A 24,742-nucleotide genomic window follows, 5' to 3' on the forward strand; every position below is an offset into this window, starting at 1 on the left:
TTCTAAATGTGATTTTGCCCTTCCTACCATCTTGCTAGGGCTTCTCCTTTGCCCTTAGACGTGGGGTGTCTCCTCGAAGTTGCTCAGTGCTGCGCAGCTGCCACTCCAGTGCCTATGGTCTTGCTGGGGATTCTCTGCCTTGGACGTAGGGGTATCTCCTCGTCCAAACTATGGTGGAGGTAATGAAGATAATGGCGACCTCCTTCCAAAGGTCCCTTGCACTCACTACTGCACTCACAAAAGATGTTCTCTAACATTCTCTAACATTCACCACACATGGAGATTTCTCATTTCTTCAACTACAGTGTCCATCACATTAAGAAAAAAAAATTTCCAAGAAAATATCTAAAATACTGAAATCAAAATGAATGAACCTACAGGAGGGTAAACTCTTAATAGCAGTTTTCAACATACTCTTGAGTGTGAAAAGGGATGAAAAGGAGTCTTCAATCAATAAATTTAACACTAACACCAAGAAAATTTGAATATCAAGTTAAGACAGAAACAGTTAAAAAAACTAATAACCAAGTATTACTTGGACTGAAGTTTGCCACTACTTTCAGAAACATCAGTGGCTCTCCACCAGGGGTGATTTTGCCTCCCAAAACACATTCTTTCATCAACACAGCTAGAAAACGGTGCCATTGGCATCTGGTGTCTAGAAGCTACACATCCTATGTTATACAAGTCAGCATCTACAATTAAGAATTACCTAGCCCCAAATTTCAACTGAACCAAGGCTGAGAAACCCTGAGAAATGTAATCGATTAACTCTCTCTATATATATATTTGGTATATTGGTGGAGTTGAAAGACTACCAAAAAAAGGGGGGGGGGCATTTGGGGGGATTATCCCAAAGGAATATGATTTACTTAGAGAAAGTTATCTATATAAAGCAACATCATTTTTTTTTTAATGTCACGTTGTTCCAAACAGGGATTTACTATAGTTTCATAAAGCAAAAATTTTAAAGAAAATTTTATTTCCATCAGTCCTAAAAATTAAGTCCAGCAAGGATACAAGTTTGAAACCAGGACCCTGAACAATGATTGCACTCCCCAACAGTTACTTGATTAATCTAGTCACTACACATACTAAAGCTATAAAATACACACACACATACACACAGAAAAGCAAACACTCTAGAAACTAAAAAAAAAAATTTTAATTCATACCTTCTGTTCAGTCTATAAGAATTTGGCTTTTAAAGCTCATCAAAAGCAGTTTCTGAGAACCAGAGGTTTTAAAAAAGGAAAAAACAAGAAATTTAAAAGTCAGGAAAGTATTTGTCAGATTAATGTCAGAGACCTTTGTGAGGACGACGCCTTTATCCTCTGTAATACGTATCCCCAAAGCAGTTCACTTGGCTTCAGAATTACAGCCACTGAAGGTAATTTGGTACAGTTTTACCTTTTTGTACATCACTACTGTCCATTGTTGACTGTGAACTTCCTCTGTGCCAATTATCATGTTAGAGCAACTGTCAATTCTGCTTCAATGCTTACAACCATATCTTTTTCCTCTCTTACGTACTAAGATATTTAGAAAATGATGAGTTTTTAAAGTGTTTTAATAAAGAGTCTGAACACCATAAACTGTCAGAAGTACTAAGATAGCCCTGACTTATATTTGTGGTATAATTTTTAGAATTTTTCTTAAAACATCAATAATCAAATGATTGTAAAATGCAAGCATAATCCTCAGCAAAATGCTTGACTTAACATTATTGATTATTTTCACATTAATAGTAATTGCCAGTTTAAAAGCTGAAAGTAAATCACCTTAACTGAGCACCTTTGCCAATCAGAGAGAAAAAATCATGTCTCAAAATTGTAGTCAAGAATATAAAAGTTTTCAAAAAAAGTAACCTCAAATGCATTCATTTATTAATTGAAATACTCATTCAACCTAACACGGCTGCTTAAGAGATTTGTTTTCTGCTATTCTTTTAAACTGCTCTGGACTTCATCAATAAGCCCAGCTGTTAAATTCAGGGGAAATGACAACAAATGCCCAGACAAACAAGTGCTCAGAGTGAGGGCCTTTCTTTAGAACAATCAGAGCTAGTTGACACAGCAGGGCCATACCAAATGTCCGTCAAAATTCCATTAAGAAGCTTGACAGAAATAAACAAACACATTTATACATCTTAAACCAAATTATAATTCTATCCCTCAGTGGACTCTGCTTCATTGAAAAATAAGAACTCCAACAACTTTGAAAAATAGTGAGATAGTATTACAGGTTTCTGAAAATGAGAAATGATCCTCAATAATCAAGGGCAAAGTGGGAAAAACTGGTTTCATTATCCAGATATTACAGGTACCTGATAAACCTTTTAGGCAGACAGATTTTAAGAACCAAGTGTTATTGTAAATAAGCCTGTAGAACTACATGTGCTTTTACTTCCCTGCCTGAACTTAGACGATTTTAGGATGGTCAGTTTTTAATTTAAACATGTACTTTTCAACCATACCACCCTCTCTTCTATTTAAAGATGATTTTTCTTGGATCCCAGAAAGCACCATCTGAACCTTATCTACAATGCTGGCAGATTAGTCTCTCTAAATATCTCAGTTTGTCTTATTTTTTCAAAATCAAACAACTTTTGCTTTTGTGCTAGCACTCTAGAGTTCGGACAAGTAACTGTTAACAGCTTGATTTGAAGTGAACATGCACACAGGTAAGAGATGTTATCCTTTTCACAGCATCTACAAATCTCACTAAGTGTCAATGAAGCAAATTCTTGCCCATCTGGGGTCGAGGATGATGAATAAAATTCAGAATTTAGGCTAATAGGCTCATAGTTCTTATCTTTCTCTTTTCAATATACCACCCACCTTCTTTTCTTTCTAAAAAGACTTTTAATGTTTTACCTTCATACTTCAAAGATCAGCTTTGAGTTATAATTTATATATTACTCTTTAAAATAGAAACCATACTCATAGAACAGTTTTTCATTAATCTCACCAAAAAATGTCATTTCATCTGAACTTAAACTGAAATGACAAACATGTTATTCATTGAAAACAACCTACAGTCTTTTAAAGGAAAACAACTACTGCTATTAGTTTTATGGATGCTAAAACTAATCTCAAAATTTGGAGGGGGCGGGGTGTGAAATCCATCATAAAGTTGTAATAATTCCTATGGTCTTCCAGCTACAAATGCTCACTTAAAATTTATTTCACACCCAAGTGAACAGTCGTGAAAAACCCAGCAAATATAAGTCAGCTTTATGTCAGCTTTTTCCCTCCATCCTAAGACTTCAATTTCCACCTTTTATGGAAAGGAAATAAACACCCAGCTTCCTGTTCAATCACTAGCTTACCGCCAGTCTTTTACACATCACAGAACACAATCCACCTCCTCCTTTACTTCTCTCAAATGTCTCTTATCTTAATTTAAACTTGTTGAAATATGAGACCGTTTTACCACACTAATGCTTTTCTATGAAATTTATCTTACTTACTTCAACATTTAGAATGTAAGAAATGTCAAGATGTCATAGATTATTTCTTACTCCTAAAATATTTAAATTAAATTATTTATATAGTGAAGACTTAGCACCTATGAAAGTGAAAATTTGATCTGCCAAAAGTTAAAAATACTGAAATTTATAGGTAAAGGTTGAATCTCCTGTTCTTACTACAGTATACAACTGGAAAAAGAGCCCTCCACATCACTCCCTTTTCTATTCTAATTACATGAAAATGTAAAATGGCTAAAATAGCTATCAATAAAAAGGATTAACTTTAAAAAAAACCTAAATATTACTTTAACCCTATACTTTCCTTTAAAAATGGGGTGCCTTAGAAAAGCTAAGTTAGACAAATTCTTTCGTGCTTGGATGAACAGGAAAGCAAAGCCTCCAGGCCTTAGGGGAGGAACCTTGTCCACACAGCAGGCTCTGATGTGCCTGGGAGATAAGGCTCCACAGTGACACTTAAGGAAAGGCCTGTTCACATTTGAATTTCTGCATTCCTCAAGAACAATTCATGGCAATAACTAACTTTGCAGAAGAGCTACATGAAAGCTTCGACCAATGAATGAGGGTCATCTGCTCTTTATCACAAGGGTAAACCTCATCCTGGCCAGTTTCTAACCTTTTAACCCTGTGAATTCCTAATTTACACATGAATAATGGAATTCTTGCCTAGAGTGCAACTTTCAGCTTCTAGTTCCTAAGTTTAGAAACCAACTCCTGTGTTAAAAATCTAAAACTCGCACTGATTAAAGTTTTAGATTTCCAGGTGCTATATTTATTACACTTCAGAACTAAATGATATGCTTGGCAACAAAACCCTTGACCAGAAAATAAAAAGAACATACTTGCACCCCGCTGCTATCAATAACTAGGAGAGCGCCAGCCTTCAAAAAAAAAAAAAAAAAAAAAAACAAAACCCAGAATGTCCACTTAATGCCTATTCTCTTCCTGTTTAATATGTATTACATCTTCACCCTGAACACAGGATAAAGTCATCCAAGCCTCCAATGTCATTGGACATGGCTTCTCTGATATCAGGACTTTGTAAATTTTAAATCTCTAAGAAATTTCATATTTTAAGGAAAAATCTAAACCCACTAGGCATATCTTACTTTAACTCTATAATAACTGAATGCACTTTCTGAGCAGAGTACCTCCTCCAAGTTAATAAGATGTGTGCATATGAAAAGTGTGGTTCCTATAACTAACATACTATAGTTGATATTTTAATAGCAAAGCAATGTTCTACATAGTTTAACTAAAAAGGTTTTTTTGATACTTAAAATATCAAAACTACTTCACACCAAATCCTTCAAAATATTTACATCTAATAAAATATTTGTCATTAATAATTTTTATAAAGATACAAAACCTAAGGCTACTCAAAAGCCAATACAAACCTTTGTTTCACTGTTACTAACATTGTTAGTTACTACTGTCAATACTATTGAGACTATTTATGAAACCTGAAAGCTCTGCGTGTTTTCAAAGCATTTCTAAGCATCCTAGAATTGTCAGGCTGCTAAGGAGGTCCTGATATCAAGTGGTCATGACAAATCTTTCAGAGCCATCAGTCCCCCTCCACCTTTCCATCCTGCCCCTTCTCCTCTCTGGCAAAGTAATACAAGTTACAGTTTTTGGACATGAAAACACAAGATTCCACAAACCCAAAAAGGTGAAAAAAATTACAACTTTATGGAACAATTAGACAAAAATTAAATGAATAAAACATAGGCATAAAAAGCACACTATCCTGAAAACAATATGGCAGTGAAAAACCATTACTCGGCAACAACAACAGCAACAAATGATGATTGACCAATCATCACAGCAAAAAAAAAAAAAAAAAAAAAAAGGCAAGTTTATCAGACATTCTCTCAGGCTAATTAGAATTGGAAATTTCTCTACTTTCCTGACATATTTCAATACAAAAAGATCTTCGCTTACAATTTATTTTCTACTATTAATTATTATTGCGCAAATAAGTTACTACAATGAAGGTAGCATAAATACGGACTGCTACAATAAAGTCACCTAGGAAACCCCCACCAATAGCTTCCTAAATTTCAACTTGTGGAGACCTTGAAGAAAGTATTTCCTGAAGATTATAACTTTATCTCAAGAGCTCCCTCCTCCTAGTGTTCATCTTGTAAATGATCAATTTGTAGGTGTAGAGCAAAATCTATCTTTTGTGGATTAACAAAAACATGTGGATACGATGCCTGTAAAACTGTTTTTAAGATACAGTTGTGTATTAAGATTTAAATTTTGTCTATTGTAATCTTGGGTGCTGGGTGTGGGATCACCTAAAGAGATGGAAAGCTTCAATGAAAACAAAGAGTTCTCTAACTATCTTAGGCCCACGTTTATACTCAACGGTTATCAGGGTAACCACCAAGCAGTGGGTCACTCAGACAAATGGTTGATCTGATGGGGTTGTTAATACAAAGGAAATCATTAGACAGCAAACTTTATGACAACTGAGAAAAAGTGGGCAGATCTGGTTTAAGTCCATTAGGCATAATATGGAAATGGCCTTAATCTCTTTCTCTCTCAGCAGGAAAAGCCTACGAATACTTCAAAGGCTTGAGAGTTACTGACCAGTGCCCTCTCTTTCAATTAAAAGGCAACATGGGTGATCTTAAAGCAGTCAGAGAACTGAAAGCTTGGGTTATATGGAAGATTTAGGGTTTAAGGACCATTTGAAAAGCAGAAAACACTGTTTATGATTTTCAAAATTTAATTATTAATTAAAAAAATGAGATTTTAGAACAACCGTTGTTGTGTTGACTAAATTTTCACCAACTTTTTTCAGAGTTTGAAGTGTTTATTCATATAAAGTCACCTCTACAAGTTCTGGTGTTCTAAACGTAAATGTGACTTTTGTTCTCATTCATTCAAATTTATACATGCATATATATTTTCCCCTCAGATTTTTTTGCAGGCCTTAGCATCAAGTACTATCTCCAGGTTAGCGCATACTAATGAAAATCAAAAAATCATCAAAATGTAGCAGTGAAAAACATCAAACAATCAAGAACTTAAGCACTTACTTGATAAAGTAAGATGAGCTTTTTGACTAAGAATGGCTCCATGTCTGTTCATGGCCAAGCACTGATAAAATCCTTCATCATACTGCTCTCCTCGCTTGCCTTCCACCTCACTGATGTATAAAGAGCCGTTGGACAGAACCTGGATCCGCTTATTTTCAGACACTTTGGCTCCATTTTTCAACCAAGTGACCTTAATAGGAACTTCTCCATGAGCCTGGCAATCTAAAACGACTGGATCCTTTCTTGTAACAGTTATATCCTGTGGTTCTTTTATAAAAACCAGTTCGCTAAAGCACCATACTCCTACAAGGAAAAGGGGGGAAAGGCATATCCAGAATTACAGGTGTAAAATCATTTCTTAGCACACAATTGTAAAACACATATTCAGAGTGTAATGGGTCACAGTTTAACAAACCAGATTAGTTAACTGACAAACACCTTAATAAACCAATCTAAGTTTGCTGAAAGGGAGCAAACCTTTTCAGCAAATCAGATAAATCTTTTTACAACATCTTACACTAAAAGCCTAGGGAAGATTTCAATAACTTTTCATCCCTTTTAAGAATTTTGTTCTCAAGTCCTGTGCTAGAGTTTCAAAATCATCAGGAAAGCTCTTGAGCAAAAGCTGTTTGCTACTTTTACAAGCTCGTCAAAAAGATCTTGAACAGAGTAAGTCGTAAAAGTCTAATTTTACAAGAAATCATTAGCAAAACTCCAACTCTGTGAACAAGCAAGTTTATTTCCTTGTCCCTTGAAGAGTTTTTGAAACCCTTGGCACCTAGTCCTCTGGCAAGTGCGTTTTATCTTTTGTGACAAGTTACAAGTTTGCACTTTTATACCTGCCCTTTAACAGCAAAGATTCTGTCTCTTCTTGAAAGAGACCCATTTACCTAATTTCTGCAGAGTATGGTATGGTATTTAAAGGACAAACAGTTGACTCTGAAATGCTGGTAACTCTTGCTGCTTGTACTCAGTGGGTGATCGGATTAGGAACCTTCTATTTTTCTTTCTTTTTTTTTTTTTTAGAACTACCAACTGTTGGGGGGGGGGTGGCGAGTGTGACTAATTGGTCCTTACTGTCTAATAGGGAGAGGAGATTGCTTAATCAACCAATACACATTTTTATCAGAGCAGAGGAAAGGCTTTATTCTAAGTATACACATCACCGCCAGAATAAAGCATCCGATGACCAAATAACATCCTGTCACCTCCTTCATTTAGCGCAAAGGTCAACTAAAGTCTTGCATACTGACTGCGGCCGAGTAGAGTATTAGCGCCCTGGAGCAGGGGCGGGGCGGGGCGGGGCGGGGGGGGGGTGGAGTGTATTTCATATTCCTTCTGATTGTCTTCATTTCACAGTACCAATCCACGGACTGATCTGTTTCCCATCAAGGCAGGTCCTCCAAACCTCACACACCAGTCACGCTCCCACGCCCGGGCTGCTGACTTCTCCTAATGGATGCCCAGGGCGACAAGAGCGACCCTAACAGCCCCGCGCAGCGAGGACCACTCCGGAAGGCGCCCGTTGTGTTTCCGAGTCACATCTGACTTTGATCCTTTTCTCATGCTAAAAGAAAACTAACTCCTCCTGGAGAAGAGGGGTGTGGTTAGAACACCAAAGTCTGGGGTTTGTAACCTGTAAATAAATAAAAGAACCCATTCTTCTGAACACCTCTTCTCCCCGCCCACCCCCCTCCACTTTACACTTCTTAACCGTTTGGGGATAAAGCAACCCGGACGCGCAAAAAAAAAAAAAAAAAAAAAAAAAAGCCAAAAATTGGTTCATCCAAGTTTGCGCAAGGCTAACTAACCTGGAGTTCGGAGGGATCTTTACATTCGTGCACCCCTCAGATCCTGCCCCCAAATACCTAGCTGTGAGAAGTAAATCCTACTTTGATACCTTCCTTCTCAGCTTCAGGACACTTCTTCCTCCCCTCCGGGGCACAAATGGGCCACCAAACTTCCACTCCTCTTCTCTTATCCAATGCCACCCTTCCCGTTTCCTCCTCATTCGATCCGGTTCCGGGAAAGTGGGAGCACTTAGGGGTCTGACCTGGACGCTGAGTTCACCTATTTTCTCCCCCGCCCTAAAATGTGAGGCAGCCCCCACTACAAACCCGGGAGCCGCGCGGAAAAGCGGCGCCCCCCTGCGCGGCGAGGCTGCCACTAAGGAAACAATATAAATAAAGCCACGTGCTGCTGCTGCGGCCCAGGCAGACAGGCGGGCGGGCGGGCGCGCGGTGCCCGGGCTGGGAGCGGGGGCGAAGACACGGCCGGAGCGCGGACAATGGCACGAAGAGACAGGGGGGACAGTGGACAGCGGGCGTCGGCCCCCAGCGCGCGGCCGGGGGAGCGCAGCGAGGAGGGGCGGGCGCTGCGAGAGGCGGCCACTGTCGCCGGCGCCCCAGCAGAGCTCGCGCGCACCTCGCGTTCCAGCGGCTCCCGACTGGCTGCAGGGAGGGGGCAGAGGCCGGGGGTCAGTGCTCCCGCAGAGGACCCCGCCGCCTCCCAACGCACGCACCCTTTTGCCTCCTTCCCCAGCCCGCTCACTCCCACCGCCGCCGAAGAAAGCGCGCCCACCTGGAATGCGGCCGAGGAGCGGCAGGAGCAGGAGCGCGCCGAGCAGCATCCCTGGCGGCCGCGGCCGGGCGAGGGGTCGCAGGGAAGGCGCCATTCAGCGGGGCTGCGCGGGCATGCTCCCCCGGCGTCCCTCAGCCGCTGTCCGCCTGCCAGCCCCCAACTCCGAGCCCTCTTCGCGCGGCGGCTGGACACACGCAGCGTGGGTTTCCCGCTCGGGTACCGGCGTGGCGTGGTGCGGCCGGTGTCTGCTCTCTGCGGGAGCGGCGAGGCCGGCGCAAGGACACCCGCTCGCAGGAGGCGGGGGGCGGGGGGGGCCGAGCGTCCGGCCCGGGGGCGGAGTGAGGCGACGGCTGGAGGGGGCGGGGGCGGTGGAGTGGACAGCGCCGCTGCTGCTGGCCTGGGGACTACTTTCTACATCTGGCCCCTGGTCTGAGGACCGCGAGGTCGGTGCGGCCGCGGAGGGAGACGCTCGCTAGGAGGGGGCCCCGTGGCGGCCGGGTCGTGGCCCCGGAGGGAGGGGACGGGCCCCGCCGGACAATGCACCTGGGGGTCAAGCCCCGGCTGAGGGTCTCAGGCCCGCTTCCCCGCCCCCTCTGGCGTTCCCCTCCACCGTCGAGGGCACAGCCATAAAGGCCAAGCCTCCCGGCCGGGGCCAGGCCCAACCCAGGGCCCCTCTTTCCGCCGCAGACCACCCCCCTTCACTCCTGGGCTTGTTTAGGATTCGGGGAAGGAGGAGGCGGGGTGGCGGAGGGATGGTGTTGAGAGACGTGGAAAGGCCGGAGACTTCTCCCCTGATGGCCCCTGCCCATCCCCCTCCATCCCTCACACGCCGAGGCCCTGCGGAGGGAAAACTATTTCCCACTTCAGAGATTTGTCAGCTCCACTGGAGGCATCTCCGGGAGATCAGCCCCCACATTTGGGGACGGTTCCTGTTCCCCCTGTCCCCATCAGAAGCAGCGCTGGCTTAAAAACATCTCTGAAAAGTGCCCTAAAGTGAACAATTGCCCTTTGGGGAGATATTTGATTATCTCTCAACTTAGTCAAGTTCTTTAATTCGTCAGAACTGTGCACACAAAAGGCCCTGTCCTGAGAGTTGAGGCCAGATGAGATTTCTAGATTCTCCGAGCTGGGTCTGTGGGACTAGGCGTGGATACACTACCTGGCTACAAGTTAAACTGACTTGGAAAGACACAAATATTGTGAATTTGTTCACATATCTTAAAAGTAATTAAGGATAACAAGAGACGTCAAAAGGTACATTAAAAATGTAATCAGATTGCTAACCATGTGTGGATCACGGAGAATATTTACATGTGGATTAGGGTTTCCTAATCCCAAACGAAATACACGGCTATGATTAGGGCACAGGCTAAAAGCTAACCTTAATGAAAGCTGCTGACAGAAATCTAGCTTTTGTCAGTAGGACAGCAACACATTCACTGCTAAAGCATATTCCAAAAGTCCTCCTTACGGGGGAAAAAGGCGGGGAACGGATCGACAGTTTTAGAACATCTGCTGGGAGTAACCTTCCCCGGAAGCTTACTGTATAATAGGGATCAGTCTACTTAACAATTTCAACTTAACTGCATGTAAAACAGTAATACCCTGGGCTCTATTGCCTCCCAAAATTTACTTAAAATTTAGATGAATTTCAAGTATTTCTAAGCATCAGAATAAAGGTCCATGGAAAGGGAAAATGTTTAGAGGTAATAAAACGTTTGCGAGGATGTTCTAAACATCTGATAAATAACAAACAAAATGATACTCTTAACTGTGTGCCAACTAGATTTTTTTATTGTATGACATCTTTCTTCTCGACTCCCTCTTCTCCCAGTTCCCTTTCAATCGATCCTAAGTGCTCATATTTCCTGGATAGGAATTGCTAACAAGATGCTTTTATGGTCTCCTTTTGGAATAAATCGGAAGAATAAAGATTGGAGGGGGGAGAGATAAGCTAAAAAGCAAAGGAACTTTTTTTTTTAAACTGCTACTTCCCCCTTTCGTTAACATTCCAATTAATCATAGAAGCCTTTGATCCTAAGATGACTTTGGACCTTGACTTGTTCTAGGGAGGATCACAGCACTGCATTTAATATGGAATAATATGTGATACACATATAGATATATAATGTGATGAGATTAAATAACCGAAATTAAACTTTTCTGATATGTTTATGGTCCCATGTTCGGCAGCAATAAACTTATCCTGATGATGTAATTATACAATATCATATAAAATTTACAGTATGCCCAAAGTCATTTATTAGTAAGTATAACTGGAAACCAAAATTCATGCCTTCTGATTTGTTTGTTGCCCTTTCTACCGTATAATCCTTTATGTCTTAAATTTAAACTGTTTTTGTTTCCCTCCTCCATTCCTTCCTTCCATCTCTCCTCTCCCTCTTCCTCCCTTCCTCCCTTCCCTTCTATTCTGTGGACTTCAGAATTTATAGCACGTGTCTTTAAATAACACAGTACATGTCTTCTTGGACAGTTATACTTTCTTTCCTGTAAAATATTTGCCTTATATCATGATGTAGTCTGCATAAGCTACCAAAAGACTTGCTACCCAGTTCTCGAATGCCCCACAGATTCCACCACAGTGCCATGCACATAGTAGGTAACAATGCAGTGGCAAAGGGTGTAGTTCTGAGCGTCTGACAGACTAGAGTTCAAATTTCAGTTTAATGTAGACAAGTTATTTATGCTCTCAAACTTCATCCATTTAATGGGAATATGTATATATATAATACCAATGGAGTGCTGTGATAGAATGCATGGATAGAAGTTCAGAGCTCTATAAACAATTGCTATTATTATTTTGTGAGTAAATATTCCCAGTAGTGCCAAATCTATGCCCTCTTAGAGTGGGCTTAATTTTGCAATACTCAGGTTTTTTAACAGTAAAATCTGATTCATTTGTTTGGTGATTACACTGATGGTGACACTACTGACTTATTGGAAAGGTTCCAAGCTGGTCCTGAGAAAGATAAGAAATGTCCCAAATACCCCTTTGACGGAAAAATCTCAAACAAATACAATTACCTAAGCCCTATTCTGCTTTCATACTCTAAAACAAGGACAGTTATTTTCAGGCCAAATAGGGTAGAGTCTATATAGTTTAAAAAGAATTGAAATCTGATGATGGTAGGTTTAAAAAAAATCAGGTTTTTCTAAATAAAATCAAGACTCCTAGCTTTTCAAGGGGAAAATGACATAACTTCTCCCAACAAGTTATGGAGTTGTACAAAAAGATCTTCCAGGCCTCTGGCCTCTAAGTGCTATCTGTTTCTGTGGAATCATAGGCCCATTTGTATATGGTTATAAAGCATAACAAATGAGAAAACACAGTGAAAGTCTGGAGTTGTTCAATTTTTTCCCCCCTGGAATTGAGCTCCTACTATGTTGGTTAGCTGGCCAGGGCCTGGATGAGTATCACATGCTATGACGCTATGATCTTCCTGTGATTTAAGAACTGACTCACTGATGAGCTTAATAGTTTGCCATCAGAAACATTCTGAAATGATTATTTTAAAAGTGGTGGTAACTCTTCATGGGATTGAAAAATGGTATGGCTGCTATGGAAAATAGTGTGGAGGTTCCTCAAAAAATTGAAATAGAACTACAATATGATCCAGCGATCCCACATTGGGCATACATAATTGAAAATAGAATCCTGAAGAGATACTTGCACATCTATGTTCATTGCGACACTGTTCATGATAGCCAAGATGTGGAAGCAACCTAAAAGTTAATCAGTGGGTGAATGGATAAAGAAAAAAATATATCACAACACATATTATGAAATATTATTCAGCCCTAAAAGAAGAATGAAGTCCTATCATGTTCCAGAATATAGATAAACCTGGAGGGAGTTACACTAAGCAAAGTAAGTCAACTGCAAAAAGACAAGTATTGCCTGATTCCACTAATATGAGGTATTTAAGGTAATAGAAACAGAAAATAGAACAGTGGTTGCCAGGGCCTGCAGGGAGGAGAAACTGGAGAGTTGAGGTTCCATGATTATAGTGTTTGTTACACAATGTGAAAAAATTCTAGAAATCTGTTGTACAATGATGTACATATAGTTGATACTATATTTCACACCTAAAATTGTCAAAAGTAAATTTACATTGTGTTTTTTCTAACCACAATTTTAAAAAAGCAGGTTGTAAATGTACAGTAAAAGCAGTGATAATAACAACAAAGCAGAAGGCCATGTTTGCTAAGAATATATCAGAGTAGGTCAAGGAAAATGGAAAAGCAAAACATCTTCATTTCAACAAGACATTTGACCACCCACATCTCATGATATGAACAAAGTTGATTGGATATTAAGGGGATTATGCAAAATAACATTCAACTGAAGCATCTACTCCCACTCAAGAGCTCCACATTGTCAAGTTTCTCTCTGAAGCCTTTTAAAATCTGTTCTGCATTCAGTGTCCTGCCCATGTTCCTGCTCTCAGTACCTCACATCCCATTAGAATGGGCTATCAAGAGACTTCCTCTCAAATATTCCAATCTTTCCATGCTCCAACCCATTTCTATAATGACTACTAGATTAATTTGTCTGTAATCAAGTTTTTCTTCTGATCAAAAACCTTTCACTTCCCTCTCATGGCCTGTAAAATGCCAAATGTTCATTAAACAACAAACTCCTTATTCCTAATGGCTCCTAATCTGGCCCAAATCTACCATTACAAACTTGCTGCTGCTGCTGCTGCTGCTGCTAAGTGACTTCAGTCGTGTCCGACTCTGTGTGACCCCATAGATGGCAGCCCACCAGGCCCCCCCGTCCCTGGGATTCTCCAGGCAAGAACACTGGAGTGGGTTGCCATTTCCTTCTCCAATGCATGTGAAAAGTGAAAGTGAAGTCGCTCAGTTGTGTCTGACTCTTAGCAACCCCATGGACTACAGCCTACCAGGCTCCTCCGTCCATGGGATTTTCCAGGCAGGAGTACTAGAGTGGGGTACCATTGCCTTCTCCCATTACAAACTTACTGTCCATTTTTTCCTAAATATAGTTGACACTCAGGCCCAAGTGAACCATCTGATGATTGCCCAATAGCACTTGAACCGTCCTGACTCTAAGCCTTTGTAGGATATCTCCCTGAACCTACATTACTTTCTTTACCCTTCACTCCCACACTGTAATTGAGACTTTTCCAAATATTATTTATATTTCTAGGGGCAGCACAGATGTTATTTTGTCTGAAACCTTATAGTATTTTTGTGACATATAACTTACTATATCACTAGCATTTTGTACACACAAATTATATCTTATTCATCTTGTGTTCCCCATAGTGAGAAGGACACTACCATGAAGAGGAAATGAACAGGTATTTCCTGACTGAAGAAATAATGAATTAGTATACTGAAATACTGATTAAATATATGGAAAGCAATTAGGAGAAAGTGCTCTAGGAGAATATTGCAAAGTCGTATATTTGGAGTTGACTTTTATTTTTTTGACTGTGCGTGTGGCATCTCAGTTCCCTGACCAGGACCCATAAACTCAGGACCCAGGACTCAGTTCCCTGAACCCATGCTCCCTGCCATGGAAGCATGGAGTCTTAAGCACTGGACCACCAGGGAAGTCCCCGGGGTTGACCTTGTCTAGTCTATATTAAATACCATTGGCTTGGATAAAAAGTACAGTGGACACATTTATCTTAATTTGCATGTAACAAGTGCACAACTAATATGATAGAATGAGAATGTTTTTCCAGTCCTGGTAGTTGTCTTGGAAGGTGGAAACTCAGAAGAGGTGTCCTGGGGGACTCTTCAAGTGAGAATTTGTTACTATTTAGTACATAATTTCCAAGGGAACAGAAGAGAGTCAGGAAGGAGGAACCAGAAGTAACTCATCAACCACCACCTGGAATGAACTGGTCATTCCAGGGCCAGAAAGGGGAGATGATCAAGGGTTTGTAGAGGAGCACAGGACATTTAGAACTGAGGACAAGAGCACTGAGCATCCCCTTGGATACAAATTAGCCATGTGAAGAGTCTTGAGAAACTGCGGAGAGCTGGCTACATTCACTCACTCAATAAAGTACTGAGCATCCAATGTGTTATAGGACTGATGTTGCAGATACAGAAAATGATGCAGATACTGAATATTGTGATAAAGTCTGCAATGTTCATGATAATCTGAAAATGGAATTTAAGGAGCTATTGCAGGCCTACAGAGGGATGAAATGGGAAGGAGGGAGCATGCTACCAAGAAGTCAGAAGGTCTCAGATTTTACCCTGCTTGCAAGCTGACAAATTAGCCTGCCACTGTTTCATGGATTCTGGTAGAAGACACAAAACTCCTGTGTCAGAGATGCTGGGCAGTTTATTAAGCATAGTGATAGCAGTAGCTAGAATACCAGCAATTTGGCATCAGCCTCAATTTTTCCCCTAAGCCTAAAATTCCACAGAGCAGAACAAAGAGAACCAGGTGTCACCTCCACATACAGTGGGTTGTATTACAGAAGAGGAGCCCTGGCCTTTAGGAACCCAAATCTTTTATAATGGTAGGCATGCCTGCCCTTTGCTTCAGAAGGAGGCACCATTTCTGTCTTCCGTGGCTACTTGCTACACAAACATTGTTGAAGAGATAGTCCAGAACAAAGTGCAGCTGGTTCCTCTCTTGCAAGATGAGCAGAAATGCAAGAGAACCATGAAGGATTGTCTCCTAACGTGCGCTTGACTGTGGAGCTGACATCTTCAGTGAATCTGGAAGATGAGTGGAAGTTTTCTAGTTGGACTGGACTGGGGTGAGCCTTCCAGAGAATGGTATGAATATGAGACTGAAGTGCCAAACAAAAGAGCAAGGTATATTCAGCATGCTGACCTTTAGCTGTAGGTCAGCAATCTGAAAGGCAGAGCACCTTGGAGAGTGGAGGGAAAAGAGGCAGGACCACATCTAAAGAGGCCTTTAGCATGCCATGCTAAGGAGCCTGACCTTTGTCCCGGGGGCGATGATTTCCCAAAAAGCTGTCCTTTGGATGGGTTACCTGTGGAGCATTCTTTTCTATGATCCCCATGCCAGGTGCTACAGCAATTTATCTCACCCAATCTTTACAGGATTAGGCTAGGTATTGCTGTCCTCATTTTATAGATGAACAGAGGCTCAGAGAGGCTAAGCAGCTTAGTCGACTTTCCATAGCAGATATGTGACAAAAGCATGCTTCTCCTCCTCTAAGTCTACTTGACTCAGAGCCCCCTTGTTCTTAGCTCTCTGAGTGTTTTGTGCAAAGTAGAAGGGAAAGAGGAATAATAGCTAGAAGTGGACAGTTAGAACTACAGACAGATCTAACATGATACTTTTTTAAAAAGTACTATTTAGTCATTCAGTATTTACATTTATTTTATTTTGGCTGCAGTGAGTCTTCACTGAAGCACTGGTGCTTCTCTTGTTGCAGTGCACAGGCTCCAAAGTGTGCCAGCTTCTCAAGTTGTGGCATGGGCTTAGTTGTTCCATATGGGATATTAGCTCCCCAACAGGGATTGAACCCATGTCCCCTGCTTTGGAAGGTGAATTCTTAACCACTGGACCACCAGGGTACTTTTACTAGCCAAGAGTTGTGTCTATATTACTGAAGCTCTGAAATAACACAATTTACTGGTTCTTGCTGGCACATTCTGCCTTCTTCTTTCACAGTCTACTTGAGACCACCTTTTTCTGCTTTACCTGGATCAGTAAACACATACACAGTTGGTACCGTTGGGCTACGTGACAGGTGAGAAACATCTTTGTTTTTCGAATAGCATGTAATTTAACTGTGATAAACATAATCTTGTACTTTTTGGTTAATTTAATTGCACTTGATGGACAGGCATCAAGGGTGTCATGAGGAAACCTGATTTATCTGTAGATTGTGAGAAAATGACCTGAAGATATTGATCACAATTGAGGCAACATTGTATGTGGTTGCAGCGCCAGTGCAAATCTGTGTTGTGTTCATGGATGCACACTGACCAGAATAAGGAAGGATTAGTCTCATTATATGTCACTTTGGTCCTACTAGGTTTAGCGTATTATAGTCATCTTTGAATTCCACATTTTAAGAGTCAAGGCCTAGAATACAAGCAGAGAATAGCCAAAGAGGAGAAATGTTTGGAGGCAAAAATAATATCAGCCATGGAAATAGCTAATCTATTCCACAGAGGTTAAAGAACTTGGTTTGGGGAGGTTAAAAAAACGTACTCAAGGTCTTACAACCAGTTAAATGGCAATGCAAAATTCAAAGTTGGGCTCGTCTCATCCATGCTTTATTGCTTTATGTGTATTTTTTTTTAATTTATCTGGCTGTGTTGGGTCTTAGTTGCAGCATGTGGGCTCTTCGTTGTGGTGCACAGGCTCCAGAGTGTATGGGCTAAATAGTTGCAGTGTGCACTTAGTTGCCCCACAGCATGTGGGATCTTAGTTCCTTGACCAGGGATCGAACCCTTATTTCCAGCGTTGGAAGGCAGATTCTTAACCACTGGACCATCAGGGAAATTCCCTGTATTTGTTTTTTTAACCACACCAAGAGTGGCTTTATTATTGGATTCATATATGTCTTTGATTATGTTCAAGACAAATGTCTACTATTTACAGTGGACAAGATTTAATTTATTTCAGGGATTTTACTTCAATACATCTGAGAAATAATAAGCAAAATACACACATGCATGAACAATGGCATTGGGAGGCCTCAGTATAACTTCCAGCACCTGAAAGTTAATCTCTTCCCTTCTTTCTAGCAATGAGCTTTTCTTCATGTAAGAGTTCTGTGTCCAGCTCTTCTTGATACAACTCCAGGGGAAGAAAGAAAAACAATTAGAAAATGGGAACTTTGAGGATGCTGAAGGGAAGTGTAGTGAAGAACTATAAAGTGAGATCAGCAAAAAGAGGTGAAGTAAGTGTTTTGAACAAAGAAGTAAAAGTTGGGGAATAAATTCACAACATAACTGTAGGATTTAGAAATTCTCCATCTTCCAGCCAGTCCTGTCACAGGTCTCCTAAACCACTAAAGAGGTGAGTGTTCTTACTCATGCTCTGTTTGGTGGATGAGAAAAAGAGAAAAGTGGTGGCGAGAGGGAATGCTGTGGACTGATATTGGCCCCAACACCTTCATGCTTCATTAGAGACACGCCAGGGGTCTAAACGGACTTCAGCACTCCATTTCTAGACACACCCATGCTAAGCTTTTATTTAGTACATTCATAAATCTTTTATGACTGTCCTCAAATAGTGCACCATCCCTCAACACCTTTACATAGCACCTAGCAAAGTGCTTTGCACACAGTGGACCAATGGGTCCCCAAGTTTTCCAAGGGAGAAATAAACTGCTTTTCACTTTGTCTTCTGATGAGTGGAGTGGTGCTGATAGTCTCTGGTCAGTGGTTGGTATGTGCATGGTGGCACTGAAGTAGAAGTAGGGAAAGGAATGTCATTCACAATTGAAAGCCTCTGATTGTGTCCCCCCACTCCCCACCCTCAACTCAGCTGGCCAGTGTTTCAAACCTCAAGCTTTGAGCCTCAGCCTCTCTCTACTCTCTGTTATGGAAATGTTGATGACCCACATAAAGAAAGAGAGTAGCAACTTCTAGCCCATAATTTACTGAGTTACATTTTATAAACCAATAATTTTCTTAATCAGCCCTTCAAAGACCTCTATAAATTGGAAAGGATTTAATGTCGCATTGAAAATGCATTTTGTATCAGTGGAAAATTTTATGCCTGTCACTATACAGTGGTTTGCTGTTACTCCTCCTATCTACCATAAATAAGAGCACTAGTTGTATTTAGTCATTTCTGTTTACTGTCTGCTGGGTAGCTGTATCCAAATGGTTCACCAGCTCTATCTAGGAGCTCATAAACCTGTAGATCCTTGACATAAAGCACACATTCCTTCAGCTAACAAACGTGCAGATACATCCCCTAGTTTGCAGATTGTGTGGCTATCATTGGTAAGGGATAGATGATATATGAAGGTGATTAGGAGAGAATAATTTAATTATGCTGATAGACATAGAATCTTTAAAGTAGGTATTAAGATTTTAAAAGATTTTTGAATCCTTGCAAGGTGTTTTTTAGACCTTTTGTCTACAAGAGTTAGAGAAGAAAAGGTAAATAAATGCAAGGACATAGATAACTGTCCAAACAGATTATAATTTGTTTGCTTCAGCTAGCATTTTTCAGAAAATGTACATTCTGCAAGTTCAAATTTATCACTAAAATAACTAAGACTGATGTCAAGTTAGTAGCTGCCTTCTATTTATTTTTTTTAAATAGTCTACCAATAAAGATCCATTTTGTAATAGAGAGCAACTTTCTTTTGTAGCATGTTTAGTGATAACTGAACAAAGAGTGAGTAATCTGATATGTTTTTATTTTCCAGAATGAAAATCTGTGACTATATATTTTGGGAGTGGTAGATATAACTTATAACATGTGCTGACAAAAACTGATCCTCCTTAATTATGAATGTTTTAGGAATTAGGAGAAACTGTCACTTTCAAGCTTGATGCTTGAAGTTTCCCTTAGGTTTGATGTCAGCTAAGCAATCATACTCCCATCATATCAGTCCAATCCCATTAATCACCAAATGGCAGCAGCTAAGGTGAATGGTACCCTGGATACTTGCTTTCAGTTCAAAGCTCTTATACCAGTAAAAGAGTGTTAATTTCTTCCAAGATTTCACAGTGGCTCCTTCACAACTTTTGAGGATGCAAGAAAGCCGAGTGGCTCCTTCACAACTTTTGAGGATGCAAGAAAGCCGAAAAGTCCCTTAGAGGTTGTTCTGCTTTATCACCTTAAATGGGGGGAAGGAGAGGGAAGCTGCCCTCTCTTTTTCCATCTCTACTTAAAAAATCGGACTTAGCTCAGGGCAGTCCTGATTAAAACCTCACTGTGTGTTTTCTAAGACTGCCCCATTTGCTAATAGCGTGGAGGGAAACAGAGGAAGAACAAGGACAAAAGAAAGGCTTCCCTGGCCACCCCATCTAAAAGAATACTCCATTCTCCCCCACTGTCATTCTCTGTTCCCTTACCCATCACAGCATTATTGTATATATTTATTTGTACTTTATTTATTTACTCATTCTTCCACTAGGGGATTTTACCTGACTCAGAGCAAGCTGAAGATTTTCTGGCATAAAGTGGACACAATATCTATTCAATGAATGAATTAGTGCATTTGGTAGATATAATCATTTCATCTGTTGATGGCTTAATAGTAATGTCAGGAGAATGTTAAAGGTCTGAAATAGACTTTTTCCTCTGATTTAAAATCCTTCCATGTCAACATAAAAATGCTCTTTTTGAGGGATTTCTCTGAGGCAACTAGCTTAATCAGTATTTGGTTTAATTGGGCAAACACATATTCAGGCACTCTGTTAAGGGCTGAGAAAATCATGATGAAATGACACAGTCCCAACCTTCATAAAACTCACATCATAACTCTGGAGACAGACATATAAACAAATGCTGATAAGGCACATGATACATGCTGTATATCAGCAGTGTGTAACAGTGCTAGGAGGACTGGACTGGGGAGGAATGTGTTTAAGTGGTGGAGAGGATAATCCAAGACAGGACATAATTCAAAAGTTATTAAAGCAGCCATGAAATTAAAAGACAGTTACTCCTTGGAAGGAAAGTTATGACCAACCTAGATAGCATATTTAAAAGCAGAGACATTACTTTGCCAACAAAGGTCCGCCTAGTCAAGGCTATGGTTTTTCCTGTGGTCATATATGGATGTGAGAGTTGAACTGTGAAGAAAGCTGAGCACCAAAGAACTGATGCTTTTGACCTGTGGTGTTGAGGAAGACTCTTGAGAGTCCCTTGGACTGCAAGGAGATCCAACCAGTCCATTCTGAAGATCAGTCCTGGGTGTTCTTTGGAAGGAATGATGCTAAAGCTGAAGCTCCAGTACTTTGGCCACCTCATGCGAAGAGTTGACTCATTGGAGAAGACTCTGATGCTGGGAGGGATTAGGGGCAGGAGGAGAAGGGGATGACCGAGGATGAGATGGCTGGATGGCATCACTGACTCGATGGATATGAGTTTGAGTGAACTCCAGGAGTTGGTGATGGACAGGGAGGCCTGGCGTGCTGCGATTCATGGGGTTGCAAAGAGTCGGACATGACTGAGTGACTGAACTGAACTGAAAGTAACACATGGACATAACGAGTCATGATGAGAATGAGCAGTTCCGTGCACCTGCCACCACATCAGAGCCACCATCTCCCTCCTCCATCTGGGCTCAGAAATCTATCAGACACTGCATAGTTCTTGTTCTTATCTAGTTCTCCAGAGTTGGAGTCATGTTTCCTGGGTCCCATATCTTCTTTCTTATTCCTTTATTTTGCTAATGTATATTCTGTAGTAGCAGCAGCAGCAGCATTCTGTAGTAGATCTCCAAGAAAGGGTGCTTGGGAGGTATTAAGTCCTTGAATATCTGAAAATGCTTTTGCTTCACTCTCATGCTTGAATGGCAGTGTGGCAAGACACAGAATTCTCAATTTTAAATCACCATTCTGCAAAATTTTAAAGGCATTCACTGTCTTCTGGCATTAGTTCGTATTGAAGAGTCCTTTAAAGTAACTGATTCCTGATTCTTTGACTGTGGCTTGATTTTTCTTTCCAGATGTGCTCTGAAGTTGCTCTGAAATTTCATGTAACTTGGTGTGGATTTTTTTAAATTGAAGTATAGTTGATTTACAATATTGTATTGAAGTGAAGTGAATTCGCTCAGTCACGTCTGACTTTGCGACCCTGTGGACTGTAGCCCACCAGGCTCCTCCGTCCATGGGATTCTCCAGGCAAGAATACTGGAGTGGGTTGCCATTTCCTTCTCCAGGACAGTATTGTATTAGTTTCAGATATACAACAAAGTGATTCAGTTATATTTATACATGTATGTATATATAACTATATATATATATCACCTCACCAGGGCTTCACAGGTGGCTCAGTGGTAAAGAATCTGCCTGCCAATTCAGAAGACACGAGTTCCATCCCTAGGTCAGGAAGATCCCCTGGAGAAGGAAATGGCAACACGCTCCAGTATTCTTACCTGGGAAATCCCATGGACAGAGGAGGATGGCAAGCTACAGTCCATGGGGTCACAGACTAGTCAGACATGACTTAGTAAACTAAGCAACTATCAATTCAGTTCAGTCACTCAGTCGTGTCCGACTCTTTGCGACCCCATGAATCGCAGCACACCAGGCCTCCCTGTCCATCACCAACTCCCAGAGATCACCCAGACTCACATCCATTGAGTCCGTGATGCCATCCAGCCATCTCATCCTCGGTGGTCCCCTTCTCCTTCTGCCCCCAATCCCTCCCAGCATCAGAGTCTTTTCCAACGAGTCAACTCTTCGCATGAGGTGGCCAAAGTACTGGAGTTTCAGCTTTAGCATCATTCCTTCCAAAGAAATCCCAGGGCTGATCTCCTTCAGAATGGACTGGTTGGATCTCCTTGCAGTCCAAGGGACTCTCAAGAGTCTTCCCCAACACCGCAGTTCAAAAGCATCAATTCTTCAGTGCTCAGCCTTCTTCACAGTCCAACTCTCACATCCATACATGACCACAGGAAAAACCATAGCCTTGACTAGACGGACCTTAGTCGGCAAAGTAATGTCTCTGCTTTTGAATATGCTATCTAGGCTGGTCATAGCTTTTCCTTCAAGGAGTAAGCGTCTTTTAATTTCATGGCTGCAATCACCATCTGCAGTGATTTTGGAGCCCCAAAATATAAAGTCTGACACTGTTTCCACTGCTTCCCCATCTATCTACCATGAAGTGATGGGACCGGATGCCATGATCTTCATTTTCTGAATGTTGAGCTTTAAGCCAACATTTTCACTCTCCTCTTTCACTTTCATCAAGAGGCTTTTGAGTTCCTCTTCATTTTCTGTCATAAGGGTGGTGTCATCTGCATATCTGAGGTTATTGATATTTCTCCTGGCAATCTTGATTCCAGCTTGTGCTTCTTCCAGCCCAGTGTTTCTCATGATGTACTCTGCATAGAAGTTAAATAAGCAGGGTGGCAATATACAGCCTTGACATACTCCTTTTCCTATTTGGAACCAGTCTGTTGTTCCATGTCCAGTTCTAACTGTTGCTTCCTGACCTGCATACAGATTTCTCAAGAGGCAGGTCAGGTGGTCTGGTATTCCCATCTCTTTCAGAATTTTCCACAGTTTATTGTGATCCACACAGTCAAAGGCTTTGATATAGTCAATAAAGCAGAAATAGATGTTTTTCTGGAACTCTCTTGCTTTTTCCATGATCCAGCGGATGTTGGCAATTTGATCTCTGGTTCCTCTGCCTTTTCTAAAACCAGCTTGAACATCAGGAAGTTCACGGTTCACATATTGCTGAAGCCTGGCTTGGAGAGTTTTGAGCATTACTTTACTAGCATGTAAGATGAGTGCAATTGTGCGATAGTTTGAGCATTCTTTGGCATTGCCTTTCTTTGGGATTGGAATGAAAACAGACCTTTTCCAGTCCTGTGGCCACTGCTGAGTTTTCCAAATTTGCTGGCATATTGAGTGCAGCACTTTCACAGCATCATCTTTCAGGATTTGAAATAGCTCAGCTGGAATGCCATCACCTCCACTAGCTTTGTTGGTAGTGATGCTTTCTAAGGCCCACTTGACTTCACATTCCAGGATGTTTGGCTCTAGATTAGTGATCACACCATGGTGATTATCCAGGTTGTGAAGATCTTTTTTTCCCTTTTTTCTTTTTGTACAGTTCTTCTGTGTATTCTTGCCACCTCTTCTTAATATCTTCTGCTTCTGTTAGGTCCATACCATTTCTGTCCTTTATCAAGCCCATCTTTGCATGAAATGTTCCCTTGATATCTCTAATTTTCTTGAAGAGATCTCTAGTCTTTCCCATTCTGTTGTTTTCCTCTATTTCTTTGCATTGATCGCTGAAGAAGGCTTTCTTATCTCTTCTTGCTATTCTTTGGAATTCTGCATTCAGATGCTTATATCTTTCCTTTTCTCCTTTGCTTTTTGCTTCTCTTCTTTTCACAGCTATTTGTAAGGCTTCCCCAGACAGCCATTTTGCTTTTTTTGCATCTCTTTTCCATGAGGATGGTCTTGATCCCTATCTCTTGTAGAATGTCACGAACCTCATTCCATAGTTCATCAGGCACTCTGTCTATCAGATCTAGGCCCTTAAATCTATTTCTCATTTCCACTGTACAATTATAAGGCATTTGATTTAGGTCATACCTGAATGGTCTAGTGGTTTTCCCTACTTTCTTCAATTTCAGTCTGAATTTGGTAATAAGGAGTTCATGATCTGAGCCACAGTCAGCTCCCACTCTTGTTTTTGTTGACTGTATAGAGCTTCTCCATCTTTGGCTGCAAAGACTATAATCAATCTGATTTTGGTGTTGACCATTTGGTGATGTCCATGTGTAGAGTCTTCTCTTGTGTTGTTGGAAGAGGGTATTTGCTATGACCAGTGCATTTTCTTGGCAAAACTCCTGCTTCATTCCGCATTCCAAGGCCAAATTTGCCTGTTACTCCAGGTGTTTCTTGACTTCCTACTTTTGTATTCCAGTCTCCTATAATGAAAAGGACATCTTTTTTGGGTGTTAGTTCTAAAAGG

The 24,742-nt window shown here is 41.1% G+C and overlaps 1 protein-coding gene across 1 annotated transcript in view; it reads right to left on the reverse strand.

Moving 5' to 3' along the window:
* Nucleotides 1-9,389, reverse strand: part of PRTG (protogenin) — a 141,386-nt gene extending 131,997 nt beyond the window's left edge. Inside the window, 2 exon segments of the mRNA XM_018054242.1 lie at nucleotides 6,541-6,843; nucleotides 9,121-9,389. Coding sequence (XP_017909731.1) covers nucleotides 6,541-6,843; nucleotides 9,121-9,214 — 397 coding nt within the window. The 5' untranslated portion in view covers nucleotides 9,215-9,389.

The sequence above is a fragment of the Capra hircus genome, chromosome 10 (assembly GCF_001704415.2).
Source record: "Capra hircus breed San Clemente chromosome 10, ASM170441v1, whole genome shotgun sequence".
NCBI classification, from domain to species: Eukaryota; Metazoa; Chordata; class Mammalia; order Artiodactyla; family Bovidae; genus Capra; species Capra hircus.